We start from the raw sequence: 27,405 nt of genomic DNA, 5'->3' as shown, positions 1-27,405 counted from the left end.
TTGGAATATACTATAAGATGTAGTCTTTAACAGTATTTCACATGCTCAGCCTAGAGTTACACACTCTGGAATTGTAAAGTCAGTACACTGTCGGATATTTTACAGATGTGTATTTTTTTCTTTCCCCCCTGATAGTTCAAGTTAAAGTATATGCCAGATAGCACACGCGCATCTAGCCAACCTCAAATTATGTCTCATAGATCTCGCATGCTAACTGGGAAGACTTTGACACAGCGTTGTTACACTGCAAAAAAAACCAACAAGATCTTGAATATAGCTCTAATAATCTAGTATTTCTTACTATAAGATTACAATGAAGCAAATATAAATGCACAAAATCTATTTCTGTACAATAGACCAAGCTTGAAATGAGTACAAATGGCGTGAAATAGGTTTAATAATCGTATATTTGGTTTGTTGTGATCTTACAGTAAGAAATATTCGATAAACGTGACTATATTTAATATATTTTCACTTGCTAAGAGGGTTTTCTTGCCGTGTAATACACGTTTTAATGTCCTGCTTTGTATACCTCTTGACAAGTCAGTCCGTACAGGGTTTCACAGAGTCGTTTTTTGTGTGTTTTTTGTGATTGTCGCGCCCAAAAATGCTCGATTTTGCCGGGGCTTTCTCGATGTTTTTTTTTCTTTCAAAATTTGCGACGCAGCTTGCGGAGTTCTTTGTGCTTTGTTTCTGCAGAAAACTCTGTGAATTGGCGAAATTGCAGCCGCACGGAATAGTTTTGCGCGCTCTTTCACAGTGATGTTTGTCGGTAAATGAGACCTTTTAGCTGTACTCGTGTTCGACGCGCGTGAATCGAATGCACGTTGTGATGACGTCACACGACATGTCTTGGAACAATTCGGCCGAGAATCTGCGGTACTTTTGAAAAATTGGCAAGCTCCTTGAAATATTGCAGAGTTTGCTTGATCTAGCGTCCATTTCTGCGATCACAGAATCCTGAAGGGACCGAATAGCCAAGCGGTGTGGATACACTCTGCAAATCTTTCATATGAAAGCGCCATCGATAAATGCCACTTTATACCAGTACAGTGCAGGGGAGTGTCGACCTGTAACTGAGCAAAAAGTGCATTTATTTATTTATTTGTTAGTTTTTTTACGTTCTTGGGTAGAATGAATAAGAAATAGATTTACAATTGTAATTGTAAAGAAATATTTCTATATTAGGATTTTCCTTTGAAAATCAAATGTACAGGGTTTAAATGGCACGTTATACTCCAGGGTTTAAATGACACGTTATACTCCAGGGTTTAAATGGCACGTTATACTACAGGGTTTAAATGACACGTTATACTACAGGGTTTAAATGGCACGTTATACTACAGGGTTTAAATGACACGTTATACTACAGGGTTTAAATGACACGTTATACTACAGGGTTTAAATGACACGTTATACTCCAGGGTTTAAATGGCACGTTATACTCCAGGGTTTAAATGACACGTTATACTACAGGGTTTAAATGGCACGTTATACTCCAGGGTTTAAATGGCACGTTATACTCCAGGGTTTAAATGGCACGTTATACTCCAGGGTTTAAATGGCACGTTATACTCCAGGGTTTAAATGGCACGTTATACTACAGGGTTTAAATGGCACGTTATACTCCAGGGTTTAAATGACACGTTATACTCCAGGGTTTAAATGACACGTTATACTCCAGGGTTTAAATGACACGTTATACTACAGGGTTTAAATGACACGTTATACTACAGGATGGTGAAAAGCAGCAGATGACATTAAAAGTTGTGCCGAAGTCTTTCCGATTATCAAGCGCCGTCATTGCAACATCTTTGAGACATACGTCTCACATGTCACACTGACATAAATATTTAAACAGAGCTAGCATTTTGACTTTTAATCAATAGTAGTAATGTCTTGTTTTTAGAAAAGAGTTTATTCGTTAGTTTAGACCCCTTTGTATTTAACGTACTGTTTAAAGAAGTAACCCAGCCAAAATAGCCTGTTTTCTTTTCCCTTATTTTAGTAAACAAAAGCAGGTTTTCCTTCAAGTCCTCTCGTCTTGTCTTGGTGCTGGAGCGTGAGAGCTCCCAATTCGTTTGTCGTCCTACTGTGACACCTCCCCTCACTTCCCCCGTGTTTCCATCAGCTTGACTCCTTTGCCCCTTTATCACCCTTCAGACTGCCACGGCAACGGATCGCCTACTTCCTCAGAAATTCCGATCTGGATGTGCACGGCATTGTGGTCGGGATACTACCTGGGCACTACTGTAATCACAGCTAACACGAGATTAAACAGTAGGCTACAAATGCAGCTTGTTGCGGATTTCACTTATTTAAGCGCAAGACAGAGCACTTTTAATGTTACTGTTGAGTCGTTCAGGAGGAATGCGTTGCCCTGTTTCTCACCTTTCACAATGCAGTGCACATCCTTCGATTGTGTCCCAGACAGTGTCAGTCCACCGTGCCAGTCTGAGGAGTGAACACCTCCATCAGGACCCCCGCCTCACCCACCTTCCTGCAAAATAGTTGGCCATGTTGATGCCTGTTTATGAAAGAACAGAAGAGAAACGCTCCCCCATGTTGTGGGCATTGTGTCGGAGAACTCGTTCCATTCAGTGGAGAAGGTTTGAGCCAGTTCTCCGACATCACGAAAGCATCAGCAAACAAACTGAAAATTGGCGTGCAGCTTTTGCTTCAGAGTTCTTTACAAAACACACAAAAGTTCGCCTGCCAAACCGCAGCGCGTTCTTTGACGGCCAGTGATAGGACTCTGTTTTGAGGCACCATATTGGCTAACACTGGACCTTCCCTCGTGATTCCTCGGTGTTGCTATGGTAACGTCCCCCCACTGCGTCCCTGCACCCGTTGAAGAGCAGCTGCTGTTTTTTTCTCTCTCCCAGACTCTCCTCCCTGCTCACTGAGCTCGCCGCTTCCCTGGATAATCTTGCCCCCTTTCTGTTGCAGATTTTGAATCTCTGCTGCCACACACTTTTGAATCAGAGGGACATGTGTTGATAGCCCCAAGGTAGTTCTGCGTAATTGCTTGAGCCCACCTTGATTGATCTGTCCTTGTTTTGTCTGTAAACGTACATACACCATCTTCTTTATGTCCTCGAGGTGCCTAGTAGCCAATAGTAGCGGTCATCGTTCAGTGTGTGTTTGTGCGTGTGTATACATTGTGTTCCAGGTGTGTATTGCTGTGATTTTGTTGTTGTTGTTTTTTTTTATTCTATGTAGTCTGTCTCTCTCTTTCTCAAGTGTTGGAGATTATAATTAAGTAATATATAAGAGCTTAATTTCCCCTGGTCCTGTAATCCTAATGCTCCTACAACGTCGACCTCCTTTTCTGTTTCTTCATGGCATGGAAAAGACAACGGCCTTTATTCATCGAAGTTGATGACGTGATTCATGACACTGTTATACGACAACAAAATGAGTGCTGTTGATGAATCAACTTTAACCACGAGGAATCAGTGGAATCAATATAGTTGAGCCAAGTTTCCATTTGGAACGAATAAACAAATCTTTATTTTATATCAACCTGAACTCTGAAAGTAATTAATCACGCACTGAACGTCAGACTACCGAATGGATATATTCATTTGCATCTGACCCGCTTTAGTCTTGTATCCAGGTCAGCGCTTCATGGTGTGTCTTGTACACAAATGTACCTATTACCAAAGCGAAGGACTAATGAACTGATGAAGATGCACACTTCTGCTCGTCCACATTCACACTTACATCATCAACTTACACGATGACACTAAACCGCATTAGCTGTATATAAGTCTGAGGTTCCTCGTGAGTTTCCTCGTTTTATTCTTACTACTAATTATGCGTGTGATTGATTTAAAAGGCAATGATTTGAAATTATTCGAGGCAGTAATCTCAATCGTTATCAACAACAACGATTATCATTAGCGGTCGTCCGATAGATTGGTTTTGCCGATTAATCGGCACCGATAACTGACCGCTGGATCGGTTATCGGCAAAATTCCACACCGGGTTTTTCCCGGTCGTGTCCGCGTCCAGCTGAGAAGGGTCCGCTGTCATTATACAGTACGAGAGCGGCCTCTAGTGACGAAATAAAAACCATCACTGACAAATTTTGTTGTGTTATTTGAAGTGTTTTTTGATTCATTTTGGACATCGCTATTTTTTATCTGCTAGTTGGAGTGTTACTTATTGGTTCAGTTTGGATATATATTTATATTTATATATTTATTTCTTTTCAAAAAGTGCAGTACAGTCAGTACTGTTTATTTTTGTAATAAAGTTCAGCAGTATTTTAGTTTGCGTGATGTGTTTTCATTTAGTATCAATTTTAAAAACGATCAGTTGATTAATGGGTCATCAGCGGGTACTGCCCAACTTAGTTACCACATCGGTAAAATCCACTATCGGTCAACCTTTAATTATTATAGATTATTATTTATTATAAATGAATAAGTTTCCTTTATAATTGATTATAATTAGGTTATGGAAAAAGGACAGACAATAGGGATTTAAGAATAATTCATATTTTTAACCTGATTGGACTGTAAACAGACTAGCAAGGTGATACTTGAAATAATTCTTCTCTACGTCGTCATCATTCGCGAATGAAAAGTGGACTGACCCCAGATTCGGACCCCAGATTCGATGTTGGTCGGACGCTTCTAAATCGAATCGTATCTTATCATAGCAGATTCATTGGTATTGTGAAACATCAAATTGTTGCTTTATGAATCGAAATCGAAATATCGTGTGGAAGCCTGAGGATTACGTACTGATTACTTATACTACTACAGCCTACTTGCTCTACTTATTGAAGATACTGATGTCAAATTTGATTAGTCGACAGCAAGTCAGTCATTGTTCAGATTGTTAGGTGTGATGTGAGGTTGAAGATGAAGCCTGTATTTGTCACATATACATTACAGCAGAGTGGAATTCCTTTTTTGCATATCCCAGCTTGTTAGGAAGCTGAGGTCAGAGCCCAGGTTCAGCCAAGATACAACACCACTGGAGCAGAGAGGGTTAAGGGCCTTACTCAAGGGCCCAACAGTGAACAGCTTGAACTCCCAACCTTCTGCCCAGAGTCTTAACCATTGAGCCACCACGTCCCGTGTACGTCGTACAGAAACACTAAAGATGAAACTGATGAATAATTTGCATACACGTGTTTTACGGTCAGATTTGCAACTTGGATGAATCAGGGCCATTGTTTTGTGTGATTTACTCATTCTCAGAGTTTGGTTTGGCTGTTGCATGTTGCAGCACTTGCTGAGTCATTGCATTTTTTGGTGCATGTTTCTTTGTGCCTGCACATGTATTTTATTGTGATCCAGGGTGTGTTGTCTTCAAGTGAATACTGTGTGTAGCATTGTATCTGCATTAAATGTTTTAAGAAAATTTGTTCTTAAAAATCCATCTGCATACTTGTAAAGCTGCTGGCATGCACTGTACCAATGTAGTGATTCTATGGAACACCAGTTACCCTTAAAAGGGACTCCGTCCTCTGTGTGTTGGTGTTGGAGTTAAGCGTGTGTATTGAGACTGTTAAACAATGTATCTGCTTCTTAGGGAATACTGCAAAGAGCTGGAGCTTTCTAGCAACAACACGGAGTTCCTGCACAACTTCATCGCTCTGATGGAGAAAGTCACTCCAGACTCCAAACAATGTGAGGCTTCCGAAGAAATTCTGCTCCAGCACTGAGTACCATGGTGTATTAACTAATGACCGAAACTTTCATAATAACCATCGAGTAACTGACTGAATGCACAAAATACTTGTTTCGCTCAGCTATGCTCAAACTTTTTGCAGCCAGGAACCCCTTTAACGGTAAAATAAACTCCACAGATGCACTCTGAACATAATCCAACTGTTGCGATATCAGGCTTATGATGGAAATGCTGGCGATGAATATGTTGTGTTTTGTTAGAGCCATAGAGCTTTCCATTTCCTGAAATTTCCACCAACACCTTAAGTCCATGTCAAGGTCATTTAGAGACCAACTTGTTTGTGAGTTGTTGAGGCTTTAATTAAACCTGTTCAAATCAAAGGGACCAGTCACAATGGCTCATAGCTACAAATAGTCTATAATATAATATAACATAATGTTATTTAATTTATAAACTTAATATAAACTTAATATAATGGTGGGCTGTGATTTCCAGCACTGATCATGAACTGCCTAACTATGCTTCACAGACCCCTGGGGGTCTCCGGTGTCAAAATCATGTCATTTTGGCGACCTTTAATGCCAGTAGTACCTTCTATAACATACCTGTAACACAAATTTCATGGATATTTCTGCTATAAATTTAACAATAAATGAAAATCCAGTTGGACCACTTGTACTCCCAATACTCCCTTAATCATAAATATATTGATTGCATCAAAGAATGACTTTATTCTCTATTTTAATCTAGTGCCCAGTCGGTCTGTCTGGTCGGTAGCTATTTATTTAGCTCCCAATAGCAGTTTATTTTATTTTATTGTTTGGCATGTTCCCAATTCTGATAAAACAGACGTTAATCAGTACCCAGCAGTATTAATCAACATTTTAATGCTTCTTTCATGTGTCCAACGAAGGTGACAACTTCCTGCTGCATAACCTGATCCTGGACACGGGCATTATTAGACAGCTGGTGGAGAAAGTGTGGAAAACAAAGGACCTCAACACGTTAGTGCAATTAAGATACATCCCCGGACACACCTACACATTCAATAGGACTTGAGAGGCCAGTCGGGCCCAATAACACACTTACTGGGAGTTACAGTCGTGTCTGTGTACGTTCTTATCCTGTCCCCTAGGTATGGATTTTTGGCCGTCTTTGCAGCTACAGACGGAGGCATCACTCGTATTTTTCCCAATAAGTGAGTCTGATTTCAGTTATCATCACGTAACTTTTTGTCCATATTGGCTAATATGTTTCTCATTCGCATTTAAACGAAATGCTTTGTGTTAGGTGTCATTTTAGGGATTTATTCTCAAAACGTGTGAATTTGTGTGTGTTTGTGTGTCAGAGCTGCTGAGACGTGGGAGGAGGATCCAGAGCCATTTAATGCCAGTTACTATCGCCGCAGTCTGGACAACAAGGGCTACATCTTTAGAGCACCGTATCGTACCCGTAAGTAAACACACAGAAATATTTTGCTTTCTCAAAAAAAAAAAAAAAAAAAAAAAAAGGGTCTATAATATAAACAAGAGGGAGTTTAATCATGTAAAAGACATGCACATTTTGGACAAATGTTGGAAGACATCTGCAACTAAATCAGTACAGGCATCTCTGTATCTGTAATGTCAGATTATTAAACATTTCTCTGTGTTCCTGCCTCTATGCGGGCTGCATTGACTTTATCATTAGGTCATTGAACATGTATTCCATTGAAACAATTGCATCATTATGTGTCTCTCTTTTTTTGCAGCAGCCGCAGCAAATGCAATCTTCCAGGATCAAGAGAATGACACAATTGGCATCCTGGTCAGTACAGCAGTGGACATTACCGTGGGGTCCAGAAACATCAAGCCGGCTGGTAATTTCATCACCTTCATCTTACAGTTTATAAGATAACAACTAGGTATTGCTATTACGCTGTATCACATACCTGGGATATGAATGTTGAACAAAATGAACCCTTTAACACTTTGTGCATGTGTTCATTTCAAACATGCCAATGTGTTGATCCGTATCTATTTATTTCATCACACTTATTGCATTTATTACTTTTATCCTGCTTGGGCGGCTGTGGCTCAGGTGGTAGAGCGGGTTGTCCACTAATCGTAGGGTTGGCGGTTCGATTCCAGGCCACATGCTGACGTGTCCTTGGGCAAGACACTGAACCACATGCTGACGTGTCCTTGGGCAAGACACTGAACCCCAAGTCGCTCCCGATGGCAGGCTAGCGCCTTGCATGGCAGCTCTGCTACCACTGGTGTGCGTGAATGGTTGAATGGGAAACAGTGTAAAGCGCTTTGTAGAACTGCTAAGGTTAAAAGGCGCTATACAAGTGCAGACCATTTACTACCATTAAAATCGTATAAAGTGGAGTGCAAAAGGTGGCATCCCCTTAGGTTAAACTGAAGAAGTCAACAAAATGTATTTTTATTAAGAAGACATTTAGTGTTAGGAAAACTATTAAAAAATTTATCACAAGTAGATTTAAATAATCTTTTATAGAGTCGTCATGCTGTACAGAAATGTCTGACAATAACATTTAGTGTTAGGATTCACTGATATGATTTCCTTCATAGTGGGAAAATCATACAGGTTATGGAGTTTGCATTTCTGATACCATAGCCAGAACGAATGTTATACTAAAATATAATAAAACATTGTAAAAGAGACGCAATAAGATATCAGGGCTGGATTCATAAAGTGCCGGTATTCAAATGACAAATAACTCTAAAGCAGTTGTTTATCAAAGTGGCATATAATTTGACAGCCATGTGACCACAACGATTTGTACTATAAAGTTTTAGGAGCTACCTTGATGTCAAGGCAGTAAACTGTGAGGAGTTTACATTGCGCGAGGTGCAGTCAGGACTTCATAAAACTACTTCGTGTAGACGGACACGGCATGGATTAGAACTGATTGGCCGTCCCACACAATATGGAGGAATTTCTTTACATGTCATTATCCGTGTAAAGCACATTTCAATCCAAGTGCAAATCTAAACGCTGATATCTGGTGATCGAATAGAACTGTAATTATGTTGTTTGGTTGCTTTTTTTTTTATTTCTATAGTTTTATTGACCCCCCCCCCCCCCCCCCCCCCCTCTCTCTCTCTCTCTCTCTCAGTTGTGGGTGTAAAGTTGGACCTTGAAGCTTGGACTTCAAAGTTTAAGATCCTTGCCAGCAACCACACCGATAACACTCGACAGGGTTCTCAAATGGTAAAATACACACAGCCACACACTTTCATGTTTTCAGATTACATATGAATACGCGCGCCTTTTTCTCGGGTTAAATCTGCCCAATAAACACATTAATGGCAGGGACTACCAGGGACAGCCAGACAAATCAATATTGTTCCTTAAGGCAAGGATTCTTCACGTTTGGAAAGTCTTGGGAGCCACCATCTTGTACAGTTTCCAGTCCTGATAAATACTCCTGATTTCTGCCAGTGCTTGTTCAAGATGATACGTAGTCTGCCTTCATCTATATGTCGACTGTGCAGGTCCAAAACATTACGTGACACGTACACACGGTGCAGTATCGCCACATAAAGTGTGGGTTGTGTACAGACTGAACAAACTATCAAACTACAGCTATCTCAAATCACTGATCCAGATATTCCTCTTATGAGTACACTGTGTGCACCTGAGCTCTCACTTCTCACCAGCGTTTTCTTGAATTTCTATGAAGTTGGTGTGGAGCTACAGGATTAGCCCTGATGTATGCATATTCGGTTATCATTTTCTTGCCTTAGTAATCGATCACGTACTGCTAATACACGTTCCTTGGAAAAAGCTCTTCTCTTTTTCTATGAATCTAAGACACACATTTTCACAAGTCGCACTTTTTATTTGTATTGAAATTGAGATCAAGTTCTATTTCAAAACTAAGGGCATAAATTTCATTTTATTTGAATAATATCCATATGGCTTATCTTTGTTCCTCAGTGTGGACTGACCAGTGGCTGCGAGATGGACTGTGAGGCCCATGAGGTAAGACCACACCCTCTATTTTTCATCACGACCATTCACTGATAAATTACCTTTTAAAATGGAGGATAATTTCTATTTGTCAGTTTTGTATGATTTCATTTTCAATGCACTGCATTTGTAACAATATCTGAGATAGTTAGACTGTACAGTCGTCACTCATTGACTCATTGGACTACCTGTGCAGGACTTGCTGTGTTACCTGATCGACGACGGTGGTTTCCTCATCATGTCCAATCAGATTCAGGACTGGAACAAGGTCAGGAGGAAGCTATTTCATTCGCCTGCATGTATAAAACTCATCGAAATATTATTGCACTGAGAGATTTTCGAGGCCTCGCTGTACTCCATTCTTTTCTCTTTATAGATTGGCATGTTCTTCAGTGAGGTGGACCCGGCTCTCATGTATGCGCTTTACAACAATTCCTTCTACAACTACAAGGAGTCTTATGACTTCCAGTCTGTGTGTGGACCTGTGCCTAACAGTAACACAGGAGCAGGACCTAGAGGAGTATTTGTGGTGAGTAAACAAAACAAAAACAAAACGACCTCGTGAATGGCTGACTCAATAACAGGATGCTCCTTTAAGATGTAAGGTCTGACTCTCAACCTGCTTTCTTGTCTCGTAGCCCACCATTGCGGATCTGGTAAACGTTGCCTGGTGGACCTCAGCAGCTGCATGGTATGAGACAGAATGAGCAAACCGCAGAGTGTTTGTATTAGAGTCACACAAACAAAGCTGATATTACAGATTGCATTTTAAACTCTGGAGCCAAACTATTTATTGGTTTGCTCCTTCAGGTGAGATTTAAGTTATATTCTGGTATTTGCTCATTTGCAGTGATTGCTAATCATTGTTAATATGCTATAGATTTTATTTATTTTTAGCAGAAGCTAAGTGAACCAAGCCTGTTATACATCAGCATCTATGCTCTGAATTTTCACTGATAGGAAGTAATGATTTTCACCTCTTACTGGGTGTGTTACTGTCCGATTGATCGACAGACAGACAGATACATACATACATACATACATACATACATACATATAATTTTTTTTAAATTTACTTAAGGCTTTTATTTGACTTTCTTGTCTTTTTCCTGCAGGTCTCTGTTCCAGCAGTTACTTTATGGTTTTGCCTACCATAGCTGGTTCATTACAGGTATGTACACTAAATAGCATATACAGTCAGCTCCAGAATTACTGGCACAATTCATGCAAATGAGCAAATAAACATTACAAGCGATAACTCTGTACTCACGTCTAGAAAAAAATAAAAACCTGTTCAGTTTTGTAAAACGTTCAACACCTGACCATCACCCGTATGTTTGATGACCACCAAACTGTTGCCACAAAGTTGGAAACACATTGTATAAAATTGTATAGGACGTCTTTTTAAAAAAAAAAATAGATTTTAGAATTTCCCTTCACTGGAATAAACAGGCCCAAACATGTTCCTGCATGACGATGCCCCTGTGCACAAAGCGAGCTCCATGAAGACATGGTTTGCCAAAGTTGGTGTGGTAGAACCTCAACCTCACCTCAAACCTCAACCTCATGGAACACTTTGGAATGCCGGCACGCCAGGCGTCCTTGCTCGACATCAGTGCCCGATCTCACTAATACTCTTGTGGCTGAATGAGCACAAATCCCCACAGCCACTCTCCAATCTCTAGTGGAAAGCCTTCCCAGAAGAGTGGCAGATATTAAAGGGGGACTAAATCTGGAACGGGATGGTCAAAAAGCACATACGGGTGTGACGTACAGGTGTCCACAAACTTTTGGACAAATAGTGTGGGTTCTACACGCATTACCAAGTTACAGTTAACAGATTTTTTTTAAATTAGCTGGTAAAATAATCAGAACCTGTTCAGCAAAAGAAGGTGACTGCATACAAGGAAACGTCCCCATGTCTACTGTCTAATATGGTGTTGGATTATAGATGTTTTGCTGCTGTCTAGCCGATTTTGGTCCTGCGGCTATTGTGTAGCTTGATGGCATCAGGAATCCTGTTAAGTAGTAGAATATTTTTGCCCCGATTGCTTCTGCCAGGAGGTTAAGACTTGACAATTGATCAATCTTTTCATGATATCTACAAACGTGCGTCCAAATATTGTGCGTGTAGACGAAGCTGATGCAGCAGAGAGCACGGACACCAGAGAGACTAGCTGTGTTACAGTACAGAAGCAGTTCTACTTTGGGAACATCAGCAGTGCCTACAGCTTAGTGCAAGACTGTGGGAACTGCTCCAGGTCAGATGAACTTTTCTATTGTCTGATTTGTCTATGCTCTATTTATGTCATTAAAACTGTAGGTTGCAAGCCTCTAGACACGATGTACTGTAATAAAAAAAAAAGATACATGCATATCGAGATCACAAAAAAGACAGAACTCACTGACCACTTTATTAGGAACACCTGTACACATCGCTCATTCATGCGATTGTTCAGTCAGCCAATCATGTGAAGCGGTGCAGTGCATCAAACTGTGTAGATACAGGTCAAGAGTAATGTTCACATCAAACAGCAGAGTGGTGACAATGTGATCTCAGTATCTCAAATAACCACTCAAAAGACAAGGCATTATTATTATTTTTTTTTTTAATCTTCAACTTCCGTCCAGTATCCACTGCAGCCTCAGATTCCTGTTCTTGGCTGACGGAATTCGAACCCGAAGTGGTCTTCTGCTGTTGTAGCCCATCCACCTCAAGGTTTGACATGTTGTGTGTTCTGAGATGCTTTCCTAGTCGGCACGGTTATATTGGGTGGTTATTTGAGTTCCTGTCAGCTCGAACAAATCCAGACATTCTCCTCTGACCTCTATCATCAACAAGGTGCTTCCATCCACAGAACTGCAAACTCCAGAATTTGATTTGTCAGCTGTTTCTGAAATACCAACAACCGAGCCACGATCAAAGTCATCGAGATCACATTTTTCCCAATTCTGATGTTTGATGTGAACATTACTTCAAACCCTTGACCTCTATCTGCATGACTTTCGGCCACATGATTGGCTGAATGGATAACTGCATAATAAAGTGGCCCATGAGTGTATGTAACAGTCTTTGCATACCTGATGAAGGGGATGAAGATAATATCCTTTTAAATGAGTGCGGTATCATCCTTACATAATTGCATATTTAATCTGAGCATTTTTTTTTAGATGTGGTAATGTAAAGGAGGCATTACTTATATCATAAGTAAACAGATTTCTGAAATGCTTATGCTCCACAGGTTGATCCATGCCAAGAGATTAGACAACACCAACTTGCTATTTGTGGTGACCGAGAACCTGTTCTGCAACTCATGTGACATAGAGAAACTGTCCCAGGGTGAGAAAGAATGTATCCTTCCACAAATTATGACATTTGGTGGATTTTTGCATTTGTTGCAACACTTTCAGTGAGGTTTAGGAGCTGGAACGGTAGTTCTTTCACGTGTACCAACAATGTAGGTACATTCATCTTCAGTAACCGCTTCAGCGTGCCGGTGGATCCAGAGCTTAATAATGATCGCTAGGTCGGAATACCCCTTGGATGTACATCTCAGGACACTGTGCACACACACACACACACTCATTAACACCTAGGGGCAATTTAGTGTTGCTAAATCCACCTACTAGCATGTTTTCTGGAAGGTGGAAGAAAAACACCAAGAGAATGTGCACAGAAACTTCACACAGTAGCGTAAGCTAGGATGGAACCAGGAACTCTAGGGATGTGAGATGGCACCGCGACCTGCTGCACCACCATGCCGCCCAATGTAGGAACAGCAGTGTCCAGTTCATATGGATTTCTCAACACTGACATGTGTTTAAGACACTTTTTAAATATACGTTGCTGAAGTTTTACATTTGAGTGTCCAGTTATAAGTCAGTCCATCTCAAGTGGTCCAAAAATTGTAAAGTTTGTTGCTTGACCATTTTTTGAGTGACTGCCTTTATGAATTGGTATTGCAAAACCACCCATTTTATGTACTTATTTATTTATTTTACTTGGTTTAACCATGACGGTGATCTTTGTGTCATGGCACACAACAAATGTTGGTTATACAGCGGTTTATGGAAACCTCAGTCTCTCAGGGTGGTCCTAGGTCCTTGGAATAAAAACTGATCTCTAGAGCACATTACAAGGTTCATGTACATATATAAACATTTTGCACATTTGTGTTGTTCAGATTTCGAACTTAAGTCCAAATGTAATTCTCAAGATTGTTCATAGATCCATTTTTAGGATCGGTTTATAATGGAAAGGATTCGAGTCTCAGTCTTAATGTTTTTAGGGGGTACCTAGGTGTGTATAGTGCGCATGCAGAACATTTCAGGTTGAGACTTGAAAAGTGTCATTTTTCCCTCACTTTTGGGTTGAATATCTCCGGTGGGGGACCAGATATGAACCTGAAATTTTCACAGAAATAAGTCCTCTATAGTAACATTCTGCTGTAAAAATTGTGAGTTTGAGGGTCGAGCTAAACCCTGCAGGACAGTAGACCTCGAGGGCCAGATTTGAAGCACCATCCTGATTTATCATGTTGGTACAGGTGTTGGTTGGTATGCGTGAATAGATTTGATCCAAATATAGATTTACAGTGTTCAGTTGGGTGTTTTATAAATGAACATTGTCATATTGTTGTTTCTCCTGTGATGAAAGCAGTAAGTGACTACAGCCCAGAAGTTACCTACTGCTTTGTGCCATGACACAAAGATGGTCGTCGTAGTTAAACGAAGTAAAAATAAATGGAAAAAACCTTGTGGTTTTGCGATGCCAATACATAGAGGTAATCACTCAAAAAAATGTGTAAAGTTATAAACGGTCGAGCCACCTGTATTGGACCACTTTGAGATGGAATGACTCTTTTATAGTTTTCCTTTTGTTTGTCAGGGTTGGTATTGAAATGGAAATAGACTCTGATTCTCTTCTGGCAAAGAAAGGACGTGGTACAAAAAGGTGCTAAAGTAGCAAAACAAACACTTGCATCTTGTTACATCCTTTGAAAATAATCTCATGTCTAAACAAGTCATCAGGAGAACTTCCTTAACACACTTTTCAGTCAAACAAGAAGACCCGTGTCTGGACTTGCCACCAGCTCGGTACAGAAAAGGACCCTCTACTTGTTTCGATTTCAACATTGCAGTACGTATACATGAACACACACACACACACACACACAGAGAGAGAGTCCACCTGTTGACTGAACTACAGAAATACGTTCTCACATTGGTAATATACAGTTGTGCTCATAAATTTACATACCCCTTGCAGAAAAAAAATGAAGGCTCATAGAAATTGCATGTTATTTTTTTTACTCAATGCTGCACTGAATAAGCTATTTCACCAAACATGTTTATATATAGTCTACAAGACACACTAATAACCGAATTTACACAAATGAACCAGTTCAAAAGTTTACATACCCTTGATTCTTAATACTGTGTGCCTTTTTTTGTTTTGTAAGAGTTGTTCATGAGTCCCGTGTTTGTCCTGAGCAGTTAAACTGCCCACTGTTCTTCAGAAAAATCCTCCAGGTCCTGTACATTCTTTACTTTTCCTGCATCTTGTGCATATTTGACCCCTTTCTGACAGCGACTATATGATGACTAGATCTATCTAACTGAGGGACTCGTACACAACTATTACAAAAGTTGCAAACATTCACTGATGCTCAAGAAGGCAACACGATACGTTAAAAGACAGCTTGGGGGTGGGGGGAGGGAGAGAGAGACTTCTGCGAAACATGTAAATATCTTATGTAGCTTCTGAAGGGCAGCACCAAATGAAAAAATCTAAAATCTCTAAACAAAATAATTTATTATTCATAATAAGTACGTTTTACTTTATTATATACTTATAAGTAATATAAATAACATTCACTTAATGCTCTTCCTTTTCACTCTTTACAGGAGAACACTACAGATTGTGGCCGAGGACACTCCTTCCGCCCGTCTATCCATACTTTACTCCTCCTCCAGCTCCTTGTTCTCTATCTAATGGCCTGCCCCCATGTTTTGCCTTTCTCTCTTTAACTCCCTGAAACGCCCACCTCCCTTTCCTCACCCTAATTCCATATATCTCCTTATCCTTCCCTCGCTCTAGTCATAGGTATTAAAGGGACTTCCTGTTGCCCCCATATGGAAGCCTGGCATACTGCATCATCCACTTTGCTTCACAGATTGTTGCTTAGTGACCAGCGCAGAACTTGTCAATCAGCAGCTTTTCCGGGAGGAGCCCGGAGTTTCCTTAAGGGGGAAGCAGCTGGAGAAGTCAAAATGTTGAAACGCAATCATTTTAGCATTATAAAGGCCACGGCAGGAGAAAAACAACGCCCCCGACTCCACTCCCCCACTCCCCCTGCAGTACAACCTGCCTTTACAGATGTTTGTGTAGGAAATGCATTTTATCTGATGCTCTTCTTTACAGTTTAAGCCATCCTCCTCACTCTCCTCTTCATCCTTTGACTCGAATTGCCTAATTTGACACGGGGCTTCAGAACTTTCTGCCATTTTCTAGCAATCAGTAACAAGATCACAGAACTTGGTTCCGTTAACAAAAACAACAGTAAGAATACCCTGTGAGTATTTAAAGCATACCTCCATAGGTTAGGATATAACCAGAGCGGAAAGACGATAGATAGTAACGTATTTCAAAAAAAAAAAAAATATCATTTGTCATTTTAAAAAAAATATATGCACTAGACCTAATTCTTGCCAAAATGAGATAGACGTGTGGTGTGGTCTTATTTTTTTAGCCAAATGAGGAGGAGGAGGAGAAAAAAAGAGGGTGGAAATGACGCGCAGAAAGAATGCAAGACCTCATGTAGAGATCAGGCCTGGATTTCAGTTCGTCTCTCTCTCTCTCTCTCTCTCTTTTTTTTTTTTTTTTTTTTTTGCTGTTATTTCATTAGTCATAAGGGCTTCAGTAAGCATATCATTCTGTCTGTCTGGTCAGGATACACAGAGGAACTAAGAAGCGGTTTGAATCAAATGTGGAACTGCCGTGTTGTAACTGTCCAGTGTTTAGAAATGAATTGGAACTGCCATCATCAGCGTGCATTCTGTGTAGTTGTGTGTTTACAGGGTAGCCATTTTACACCGATGTTGTTGGTTTGTTTTTTTTTTTGTTTTTTTTTTTTTTTTTACAACAGTCGATATTTCTGGTAGACTGGTTGACCTGGCTTGACCTGAATCTGTTGGTGAATATTAAAAACAATGAAAATATGGTTTGCTTTTCAAGGTTAGTCTTGTCATGTAGAGTGCACTTAATTATGGATTGAGCTTGTAGTGGAGACACAGACATCAGTTTTGAAATTTTATTCATTGTGAATTGATGTAATGAAAATCTAGTAAAACCTGGTGAGGGCCCATCTCCTCTAATTATTGTTCCTTTTCTTTTTTTTCTTTCTCTCTGTTGTGCCTTGATGCACTCCTGTATCTTTACAGAGTAGATGCTCCACTTTATAAAGGTAGGGAAACTCCTCATGCTGGCTCTTAGAGCGATTCTTGATTGTACATCTACAGCATGTAGTTGACCTCACACAGAGACCTCACTGACTTATAAGCATATGCGTTTTTATTAGTAGTACTGTATATTCATTGCCATAGCTATCAGGTTAAACCAGAAGTTTAGCCTGCTGTCATGCTGAGGATCTTTTCTTGAGGTCTTTCAAGATCTTTAAAGGCATCTTATATATAAAAGGAAAATTTGTATGTATTAGTACAAGACACGTAAAAAAATATCTCTTGGATCTAAATCATGGACTGATTTCCGTTTCTTTAAGACTTTTTTCCAGAGGGGCAGCCAATATTATTATAGTGAACTCTAACAAAAATGATCACTGTTTAATACTCTGTGGAATGTTTAGGATTAAATAGTTGAGTATTTATTTATTTTTTCTTCCCCAGTCTTTTTTCCAGCTGTGAATATTCAGTAGACTGTATTTAGAGTGGCGGAATTGGTAACCCTTCATTGCCAGCATCTTCTGGTCAGAGGTGGTAACGCTCTTTGCATATGTGTACGCGTGCGTCTGGACCCGTGTATGTGTCGTCTGCTTACAATGCAGCAAGTTATGATGTGTTTTGAACAGGTGTCGGAATGAAAAACCAGTGATTTTGATTATTAAAGCGTCTCAAGGTGTATTATCAACAAGAAGAAGAAAAAAAAAAAGAGTAATCTGTCCCATTTTCCACACGTGTCCGTCTCAGTCGGTTCACAAAGCTTTTTGTGGTTATGTTTTAAAACTGGCCACGTTTCCCTTTGTTTTAGGCTATTCTAGTTTCTTTCCATCCATCCCTTTATCCATCTTTCTGCCTTGCGTCACAATAGCTGAAGAAAGTGCGTGCTTGAGTAAAAGCACACGTATAAAACTACCCCACCTGTGACTACATTCACAGTGCGTAATGAGCGATGTAATTGACTGTTACGTGAACAGCATAAACGCATAAAATAACACCATTTTTTTTAAATTACTGGATTACAATTGGGTTCATCTTTGAAATATCAGCCTTCCATCACCATCAGTGCGAATAACAATTATAACTCCACACATTTCGGAGCATTTGGTGTAAAAATCAATTATTAATCCACACATTATCCTTAAGGAGTGTGCATAAATACGTGTCATATCCTAACATCCTAACTATGTGCTCAGTTACTATTCATATACTATTAGGACCTGCTCCCCCACTGGCATCAAACCACAAATCACTAGTAGATGCACAGCACTCACTGACTCACTCACTCACTCACTAAACAGTACCGAACACGCCCATTTACATACATGAACACGTGCGCAGGGAAATGTACGTTAATACCTGATCATCTGAAATGTCTAGAAGAGTTAATGCCTTATGCTTTGTCCTGTTGTGAATCACATTTAATCTTTGCCTCTTGATTTGTTTTTTTTTGTTTTTTTTTAAAAAAAAACAACAAAGAAATTGTCCTTATATTGAACAAAAAATATATATATATCAAAGCCGCCTAAGAGACGCTACGATATTTTGGCTAGACACTGAAATTAAACTGTGAGTGTGCATCTGTGTCACTATTCCACATACACTGGAACAGAGGTTTGTGTTATTCAGTGGTTTAAAAAAAAAAAAAGTTTTGCCAAAAAAGGTGTTTAAAAAAAAAAAACAAAAAAAAAAAAGAAGATAAAAGGAAGAGGTAGCGTGGAGGGGAGATGTCTGTCTCATGATCCACCCTGAAGAGGAGGGTCTTTCTGATCAGGGCTGCTCCCTCAGCCTTTCCTCTCCTTTAAAACAGCTGAGTTGGTGTGCTTCAGTGGGAGAGCCGCGCGTGTCTGTGACTCTGTAGTCCTTAGTCTGGTGCTCTGTGACAAATGTGTGAAAAAAAGAAAAATCAAAAAAATCTAAAGTAATCCGTCAAAGGTGAAACTGAATTTAACATTAAGTGAGGTTTTAAAAAAATAAATAAATGAAAATATAGACACACAGTACTGCTGATAATCATGAATTTGAGGTCTGCCATCACAGTGAGAGTTTCTTTAGTTTGTTTGTTGGATTGTGTGTGTGTGTATGGAGCTAACACCACTGGCTCTTTGGACACTGGTCTATGTTGCTCCATCTTTTGTACAGATGAAAAGAAGAAAAAAAAAAAGATAAGGGAAACATTTGTAAAATATTGTGTCTGTGACTCCTTGTAAAATATTTTCAAATTGTTTATTACAGAGAATCAGTTATTAAATAATGTTCATATTTTTCACTTCAGGTCAGTGTGTTGTGTTTATTTATTTATTTATTTATTTTTTACATACGATCACAGTTTTAGTGTTGTACAGCAGTGCTTCATACACAATCGTTCACGCTACATTATCTCACATGTAGTACTTTTCATTCACATACTGTATTGTGCCATACGATAAATGATTTATTATTATCAAAATCTCACAGTCTGGACTGTGTGTTTATTAACAGCGTGACGAGTGCATTGAACAATTGTTTTCTAGAGCTGTTGTGGAATTGCTTTGGCTGTGGCCGTGTAACTGCCCTCAAACAAACAAAAATAACCTGACATTGAAATACAACATATGTTAATAATGGAGTTCAGATAAAGTAAATAAAATTCTCTTTTTTTGTGTGACACATAACATGATCAGATATAATCTATAATTAAGAAATCAAGTGTTCTTATACTGTGTGCATTAGAAAATATCAACGGGGGTGGAGCTCCGAAGTGAAGCATCTGTTCGTGGGGTTGAAAGTGACAATGCCACAGCTATAATTGCCCTTGCTGAGGTGGACGGATGATATTGAGACTTTATTGGTCGCATATACATTACAGCGCAGCATTTTCGACGCACACCCCAGCATGTTAGGAAGTTGGGGTCAGAGTGCAGGGTCAGCCATGATGCAGTGTCCCTGAAGCAAAGAGGGTTAAGGGTCTTGCTCAAGGGCCCAACAGTGGAAGCTGTATGAACCTCCGACCTTCCGATCAGTAATCCAGAGCCTCAACCGCTAAGCCACCACTGCCTCAAAATTGGATGGCCAATTTCTTTCTCCCTCTTCCAGTTAGTTTGGTGATAGTTATAAGGGTCTGTGTGTTCACTTAAGCAGGGATTGAAACTACATGCATCATTAATAGAAATCCTATAGGATCACTGTGTAATCACCCCACAGTTAAAAGTGATGTGGTTAGGAGTGTTTCGATTACAAAAGCGTGTGCAAAAACTCAAGAACAACTTTATGCCAAGTCACTGGGTCGTCAAGGTAACAGGGATGCCCGGCCCCCTGCATCACCACCACCTTGTGATTGGGCAGATTCTTCAGGTTGTTTAGTGATACTTCCCCTAACTGAGTGTCCTGATCTCCATACACGATAAGAGTGGGGACCTATGAAGAAGAAGAAAAATCTCATTACACTTCAGAAATACATTTACTATAACTAAATAAATCTGTTAAACCCATAATAATATGCCATAAAACTCGCAATGCTTTTATTTATCAATGGTGTGCAACAAAATTCAGATTCCCACCGCTGCCCTGTGTATGTTCTCCCCATGCTGCAGGGGATTCCTCTGGGTACTCTGGTTTCCTCCCCCAGTCCGTACTGTGTGAAAATGTATGTGATTGTGCCCTGCGATGGATTGGCACCCATGGTATACCCTGCCTTGTGCCCGATGCTCCCTGGGATGGGTTCCAGGTTCCCCATAACCCTGAAGGATAAGCGGTAAAGACGACGGATGGATGGATGGAATTACATATGCAACTTGAAAGCATAAGTAATTTTATTAAGTGCTTGTTATTGTACTCAAGAATGAATTGGGCGTAAGCTCTCATGTTGCAGGGCTTCCAGTGAAAGTTCAAAGTTAGCCAAAAGGTTTGCAGAGAAACTGGAGGCATGAACAGCAAGTTGAACATCTAGGTGCTTCTTTAAATTTCAGGTAATGCCATAAAGATCAAACGAATAAGAACTCAAAATTATGTTTACTTTTTGGACTTTGATGGCTTTTCTCCCCCTCACTTGGCAACCTGGAATGCAGGAATTTCACTCCACAGTTCCATGCCTGATCTTACATTCTCTTTCCCTTCATTCTGGACCACCAGGGTTATTTGTTGCAGAACTAGTGGAGGCCATATATCAATGTCATCACAAGGGTTTGTAACACGTCTTGATGGCTCACCTTGCCTGACAATAACAGACAACAATCTTAAATAGTACTAATACAGTAGTTTATTAAAAAAGGGAATCACTTAAGTGTTGATACTAAAGGGTGGGGACAGGACAAGTTTTTGTGATTCCATTCCCACCATCTCCCCATCAATTCTGACCAATCCTCCCAATCCCACAGAACGTTTCACAAATCCCAGTTATTTCTGGACCTGTATAAGAAATAAGTCTTTTAAACGACAGTGACACTGAGGATACTGAAGATGAATGAATGGAAGCAATAAATGCACAAGCACAACGCCGCTCAAACACCGCACCATATCCCCAATTGGCTAATGTATCTTTAGACAGCAGACAACAGGCGACAGTCATTTAAACACCGAGCTTGAGAACCCTCATTGGACACAGGACTGGTCTAGGCACATTCTCACCTGCAAGAGCAGATAGCCTGATAGATTTACTGATATACTATGGCAACAAAACCTTTGGCAGGAATGTTAGGTTCTGACATAGCATCCCCAATTTCAGTACCCAATGCAGGTGCTACCTACAGACTGATAACAAATGCAGTTTCTCCACTTGTCTGAACGTAGTCATGGCCACAAAAAGAAACCCGTCTTAAGCGAAAGCCACTTTACATCTTCACCTTTCCTTCATTCATATGGCAAGTTGGAGACCTTCTGCAACATATGGAAAGGTTTTGACTAGTTTCTCCCATTATGCATGTCCAGTGTTTCATACAGCGAGAAAACCTGCCTGCATACTCCTGGCATATAGACGTAGCACGCAAGAGCATGGCTGACATTTTGCAAACATGCCAGAATGTTAGGCCAGCCCTATAATGTCACGTTGTGTAGTCCGCTGTGTCACAGTGACCTGTTCATATGGGACCACAGCTGCGGTTTGATGGGTAGTAGGCAACATTCTTACAAGTATAGCAACTGTCTCTTTGGCCAGATTGCAGCGTTCAACAGACTGGTTACACAGCATATCCAATGCGCTACAGTGCTATCCAAAGAGCTACTCTCTGCCCTGTTTGTGAACCACTTTAGATAGTGAATTGTCTCTGTTCACAAACAGATGAATTTCCACTACTCTGTACGTGTTCCACATTGGCTGAACTACCTAAATTGCCAACCAGCAGTGGTGCAGGACTGCTGTGAGACACGGTTACCACTGTATTTGCCCAACCTCAACATCACTCTTGAGAGTGTACTTCTGCAAAGTAGAATAGCCAGTTGGCGTTTATTTTCAGGTATGATGCCTTTCGATGAATCATACCTTTGAAGTGTGTCCACAATGGGACTGATTTGACCCATACTGTATCCTGTTAAATACTATCTGTCTACTATTGAGGTTTCAGAAACCAAACTTCACAGGTTTAATGGTTAGATGTTTTGTTTGCAGATGACTCAGTCTTCTAAGGAAGTCTACGGTGAACGAGTAGGTATTGTCCTTTGTGACGCCCTAAGTTCAATGAGTCCCATCCTGCTTCAATTGGGCCGAGCTGGAATTTTACAGCATTTCAGTCCCATTCAATACTCAACTGCATGATCAGGCTGAGTATTTGGGAAAACTGTTCAACTGAACAACCAATTCAAATAAACTCCTTTAACTCAGTTCAGGGCCTGTGGACCAACGACCTGCCAGGTACTAGTGGTAGGTGCAGAGGGTTATTTACCCAGCTTCTGCCAACGGTGTTTGACCCAGCCTTCACATCTACATTAATAGTTAGCTATTGGATTTCTGTACCCATTGGTCCTGCAGTTATGGACATTATCTTACTAAGGACCAGGAGCAACAGTGTCCTGAGTTAGGGATACAACTATGCGACATAGTTGAAAAGACTGGTGGCTGGCTTCGCATCTCTCAGAGGAAAAATATGCTTGCCCTCCCCGGTTGATAGCTGTCATGGGATATGGGAGAGCTGGCTGGTGGTGGGGAATTGACCAAGACCAATTTAGGGAGAAAATAGGGAAAAATCAGTTAGTGTGACACAGCAGGGACATTTTAGAGGCTACCCACGTGGGATCATGTTCACAAGGTGACTGCTTTGCTTATATTTGGCAAGGCAAAAGGCAAAAAGGAATACTCCACTAGTTTGAAGAAATTTTCCCTGAAACTTGGGCTGTAACTAATGATTATTTTCATAATCGATTAGTTGGGGGATTTTTTTTTTTTTTGATTAATTTAAATTTTTTGGTGTAGGTTCAACCTTTCAGTACCATTTTTTTGTTTACTTAAAATAAAATCCACAAACTGAGTGTTAAATATAAACCTGAGACTAAAACTTTAGACAAATGTTTGTACAAAACTGAAAAGAACCCAACACACACAGCAGGATATATAGAATTGATTTAGGACTGTAGTTTAATTCTGTGCTTTTTGTGCGTCCATAAAAAGTAATGCATAAATGCAGATCTTACTCGCGCTCCCACGGTTTATCAGCGCATCTACACTGCGCCTGAGGAGCAACGCGGCCTCGTTACTAACAGATCACTTCCGTTATAATAAACGAAAGCCTTTTTTTAATTAATATTTTGGCACTTCTTAAACAGGAAATTATCTAAAGGGTGGCTGGCCCAGAACCAGGCCAAGCCAAGTTTATGATGTTGATCACGATAAATATGGGCACTGCATCCAATCACTCAAACATGTATGCGCACACAGACACTGACCTGTACAGCCTTGTACTGTTCAGCCTTGAACTTGTCCGTGCAGATGGGAGCAACAGGAATATAGGCTTTCAACTGTTCAGAGTGCTGGAAGAGAAATGGCAGCGAATACATGCCACTTAGAGAAGGGCTGATCACCACTACAGGCCCGGTGTTCAAGCCGTCACACACCTGCCTCAGAAACTCCGCAGGGGCTGGCTCACCCACCACTGCAGGGGCCTCTGCTGCCTTCGACTCGCCCAGGCCTATACAAGCAGAAAAACACAAGCCACAAATAATGTAGCGTTGGATGTAACTGGGAAGAACAAGTCATGGTTTGTACACAATGAGCTATTTATTGAAACTGAACATTAGCATGAGCGCAAGGAGACAAATACTGCTCTTTTACACAACGTAGATGAATTGCTCTTGTTTTAAAGCCTTTTAAGTCCTGCCTGTCTCAGAGGCTAGAACGTTCCTGGTCTTCTAGAGAAGTAACGTAATGTACAATGTAACACCGTACAGCACTGGACCGCAGTGTGCACCTGATGCACCATGTGTCTTCTTCCCCTTGCTCATTGTTGCTGCCACCTTTACCCACAGTAGTGTGGACCTCAACACTCTCCCACAATCACATCCATTTCTTCTGCCAGCTGGAGTGACTCACTCAGCCACTTTGGCCTGGCCTTGAGCTGTAACTGCTGCTGGAGGCTTGCCAGTTTTACTGCTCATAGAAATGCATCAAGGGCCAAGCTCTCATGGGCCACCACGGAAAATTACCCAGCTTGTGTCGCTGTTCTCGCCAGTGGAACACTTCTCTACCGTGCATGGGCTAAACACTATAGGCTTCCCATGTGTCAGGTGTGTTCATCAAAAATACTGCATCTCCAACAAGAGGATACAAATCCCACTGAGTCCCCCTCCTCTCTGTTGAGAGAGCAGGTTCGCTTCACTCACCGTCCGTGTGTAATGCCTGATTGTGTTGGGCTTGTGACCAATCACTGATCGCCATTGTTCCCAATCCCTGATCATATGGTTTTTCCTATCCTCACAGCACTTCATTCTTTGTTTTAAAATCTTTTCTTGGAGATAATTACAAGTAATAAAAGCAAGCTTCCTTCACGACTACTCACCATCACAGTTTTCTTTGTTTTGTTTTTGGCTGCAGCCTTGACAGAAAGTATTGTGTTGTATAAAAAGGTTTGGCTTGTGCATGGTGCCATGACCAAAGATGGTTTCTCTCTATAAGAAATAAAGCAAGGTGACTGATTCGATGTTGAAATTCCATCAGAATCATCATTTTGGTTGAGGTTGAACATTCAATGCTAAATAATAATTGACTCAATGTTGAGAATTCATTGCTTTTCAGTGTTGAAAAGACATTACATTAGGAATTGATTGTGTGTGTGTGTGGTTGTCTGAGTGAGAAAGAGAAAACATACTAGTGGGAGGGATGGGCACACTAAATTATTCAGGCCCTCCTGGCGCCCCCTGGCGGCCCCCACTTTGAAAACCACTGATTTAAGAAACAAATTAGCCCTCTCTCTCTATTTTTTTAAATGATATTCTAAGTGAAATCTTCCTTCTTCTTGCACCCTAGTTTGTAATGCGATATGCAAATGATACAGTTGAATATATTAATATGCAAATGAGTCTGCGACTGTTCGAATAGGTATGCAGAGCAAAATCTTTTTTTAGTGACTTCGGTGATAAAGGCTAAGGAAAGAGAGACAGTCTTTGTGCTGTGATTTACCTGGTAGGTCTATAGCCAAGGCCCGGTATCCAGCCTCAGCCAGGGCGTTGAGAGAGCCGATACTGAGCCAGTTCTGTGAGGAGAATCGGATCCCGTGCAGCAGCAAAACACACAGCTTCGGCTCTCCAGCTGAGGGAAGAGCCTGGCGGTAAAACAACGACTGGCTACACATTCCCACACTCACCCTTCCCTCGGTTATTTTAACCGCCGACATCCTGTTCGTCGTCTATGAATAAAGCCTGAAACCAGCCGTGCAGTTAGGTTTGATAATGTGCGTCTATTCAAGACTTCTCACACCTACAGTAAACAAACACAGAGCAAAGTCCACACTCAGACCGGCTGCTTCACTCCTGAACACCACGAACAGTCGGTCAGGACTGCTGCTCAGAGTATTAACAGCGAGTTGAAATGTTAGGAATAAATGTTGTGGGTTGGAAATACTAGCAAACTTTTAGAAGTTTTGCAAGAAAGTAAAACGACTCCCTCGACGTCAGAGGCGCTCCTGCACCCGAGAACCGGAAGAGGGACAGAATAAAATAAATGAGCAAAGTCTGCTCTCTGGTGGCTTGTAGGAGAACTACATCCTACCAAAATACCGTACAATCGCTGATCGTGTACTAGTATACTCGGAGTGATCTTTGTTGGTCGATCACTCCTGGAGAGAGGAACAATAGTCTTGAACTTCCTTCATTTGTAGCTACAATATCTCTTTAGAGATGGTTGTATAACCTTTTCAACTCTTTTTCTGAGGACCTGAGAAATCTACTTTTTATTTATGCCATGATACACTTCCACAAACATGTGTTGTGAAGATCAGAATTCAATAGATTCTTGTTCTTTAAATAAAACAGGGCGCTCACTCACACCTGATTATCATCCCATTGATTGAAATCAGATGGTTTTGGTGCACACAGAGAGGTAGCTATGTGGAAAAGTACCTCATGCCCACGGTTATATATGATGGTGGCGCTTTAATGTTTTGGGACTGTTTTTCTGCCAGAGGACCTGGACATTTTGTTAGGATACATGGCATCATGGACTCTAACAAATATGAACAGATATTAAATGAAAATCTGACTGACTCTGCCGGAAAGATTAAAATGGACCGTAGTTGGGTCTTCCAGCAGGACAATGATCCAAAACATACATCAAAATCAACACAAAAATGGTTTACTGACCACACAATCAAGGTCCTGCCATGACCATCCCAGTCCCCTGACCTGAACCCCATAGAATACCTGTGATGTGAACTGAAGAGGAGAGTCCACCAGCGTGAACCTCAAAATGTGAAGGATCTGGAGAAATTCTGTATGGAGGAACGGTCTCAGATCCCTTGCCATGTATTCTACAACCTAATCATTCGTTATAGGAGAAGACTCAGAGCAAAGGGAGTTAGCACCAAGTATTGACTAAAATAATTGTTGAACACCTATATTTAACAAAGATTTTGTTTTTGTGCTTTGTTTGCACTTGTTTGTTATCCATGAGAGCGGAGTATTTTTTTTTATTAATTTCTTAAACAAAAGATCAAAAGGTTAAACAGTAAAGATGATTTTTTACAGCTTTCTTTGCTCATATTTACCAAGGGTGCCATTATTAATGCAGGGCACTTTAGTAACTTATATAATCACGTTTTACAACTGTGGTGGGCAGAAAACCATCTCAGCATGCACAAAACATGGAAAGCGGATGAAGTTGAGGTGGATGGGTAACAGCAGCAAAAGACCACATCAGGTTCT

General features: G+C 40.6%; 2 protein-coding genes across 5 annotated transcripts in view; one reads left to right on the top strand and one right to left on the bottom strand.

Annotated features, from left to right (window-relative positions):
* cacna2d2a (calcium channel, voltage-dependent, alpha 2/delta subunit 2a) overlaps positions 1–19,359 on the top strand; it is a 337,274-nt gene extending 317,915 nt beyond the window's left edge. For 3 of the 4 annotated variants that reach the window (XM_053683490.1, XM_053683489.1, XM_017480022.3), the window contains 16 exons: positions 2,950–3,010; positions 5,551–5,648; positions 6,563–6,653; positions 6,785–6,847; positions 6,998–7,101; positions 7,400–7,507; positions 8,774–8,868; positions 9,598–9,642; positions 9,827–9,898; positions 10,007–10,159; positions 10,269–10,321; positions 10,746–10,801; positions 11,765–11,891; positions 12,873–12,982; positions 14,688–14,770; positions 15,538–19,359. In XM_053683490.1, the coding sequence (XP_053539465.1) occupies positions 2,950–3,010; positions 5,551–5,648; positions 6,563–6,653; positions 6,785–6,847; positions 6,998–7,101; positions 7,400–7,507; positions 8,774–8,868; positions 9,598–9,642; positions 9,827–9,898; positions 10,007–10,159; positions 10,269–10,321; positions 10,746–10,801; positions 11,765–11,891; positions 12,873–12,982; positions 14,688–14,770; positions 15,538–15,660 (1,442 nt within the window). In that variant the 3' untranslated portion in view covers positions 15,661–19,359. The remainder of the gene's footprint in view (positions 1–2,949; positions 3,011–5,550; positions 5,649–6,562; positions 6,654–6,784; positions 6,848–6,997; positions 7,102–7,399; positions 7,508–8,773; positions 8,869–9,597; positions 9,643–9,826; positions 9,899–10,006; positions 10,160–10,268; positions 10,322–10,745; positions 10,802–11,764; positions 11,892–12,872; positions 12,983–14,687; positions 14,771–15,537) is intronic. The other variant, XM_017480023.3, reaches the window with a different exon arrangement.
* Positions 19,348–26,201, bottom strand: abhd14b (abhydrolase domain containing 14B). The gene is made up of 3 exons (XM_017480024.3): positions 25,667–26,201; positions 23,938–24,179; positions 19,348–20,481 (listed from the first exon to the last, which is right to left on the bottom strand). The coding sequence occupies exons 1-3, from the start codon at positions 25,878–25,880 to the stop codon at positions 20,299–20,301; spliced, it is 639 nt and encodes a 212-aa protein (XP_017335513.1). The 5' UTR covers positions 25,881–26,201; the 3' UTR covers positions 19,348–20,298.
* Positions 26,202–27,405: the final 1,204 nt, after the last annotated feature.

This window comes from Ictalurus punctatus, chromosome 11 (assembly GCF_001660625.3).
Source record: "Ictalurus punctatus breed USDA103 chromosome 11, Coco_2.0, whole genome shotgun sequence".
Lineage (NCBI taxonomy): Eukaryota > Metazoa > Chordata > Actinopteri > Siluriformes > Ictaluridae > Ictalurus > Ictalurus punctatus.
The sequence above is the reverse complement of the archived record's forward strand: the minus strand, read 5'-3'. Positions and strand labels throughout refer to the sequence as shown.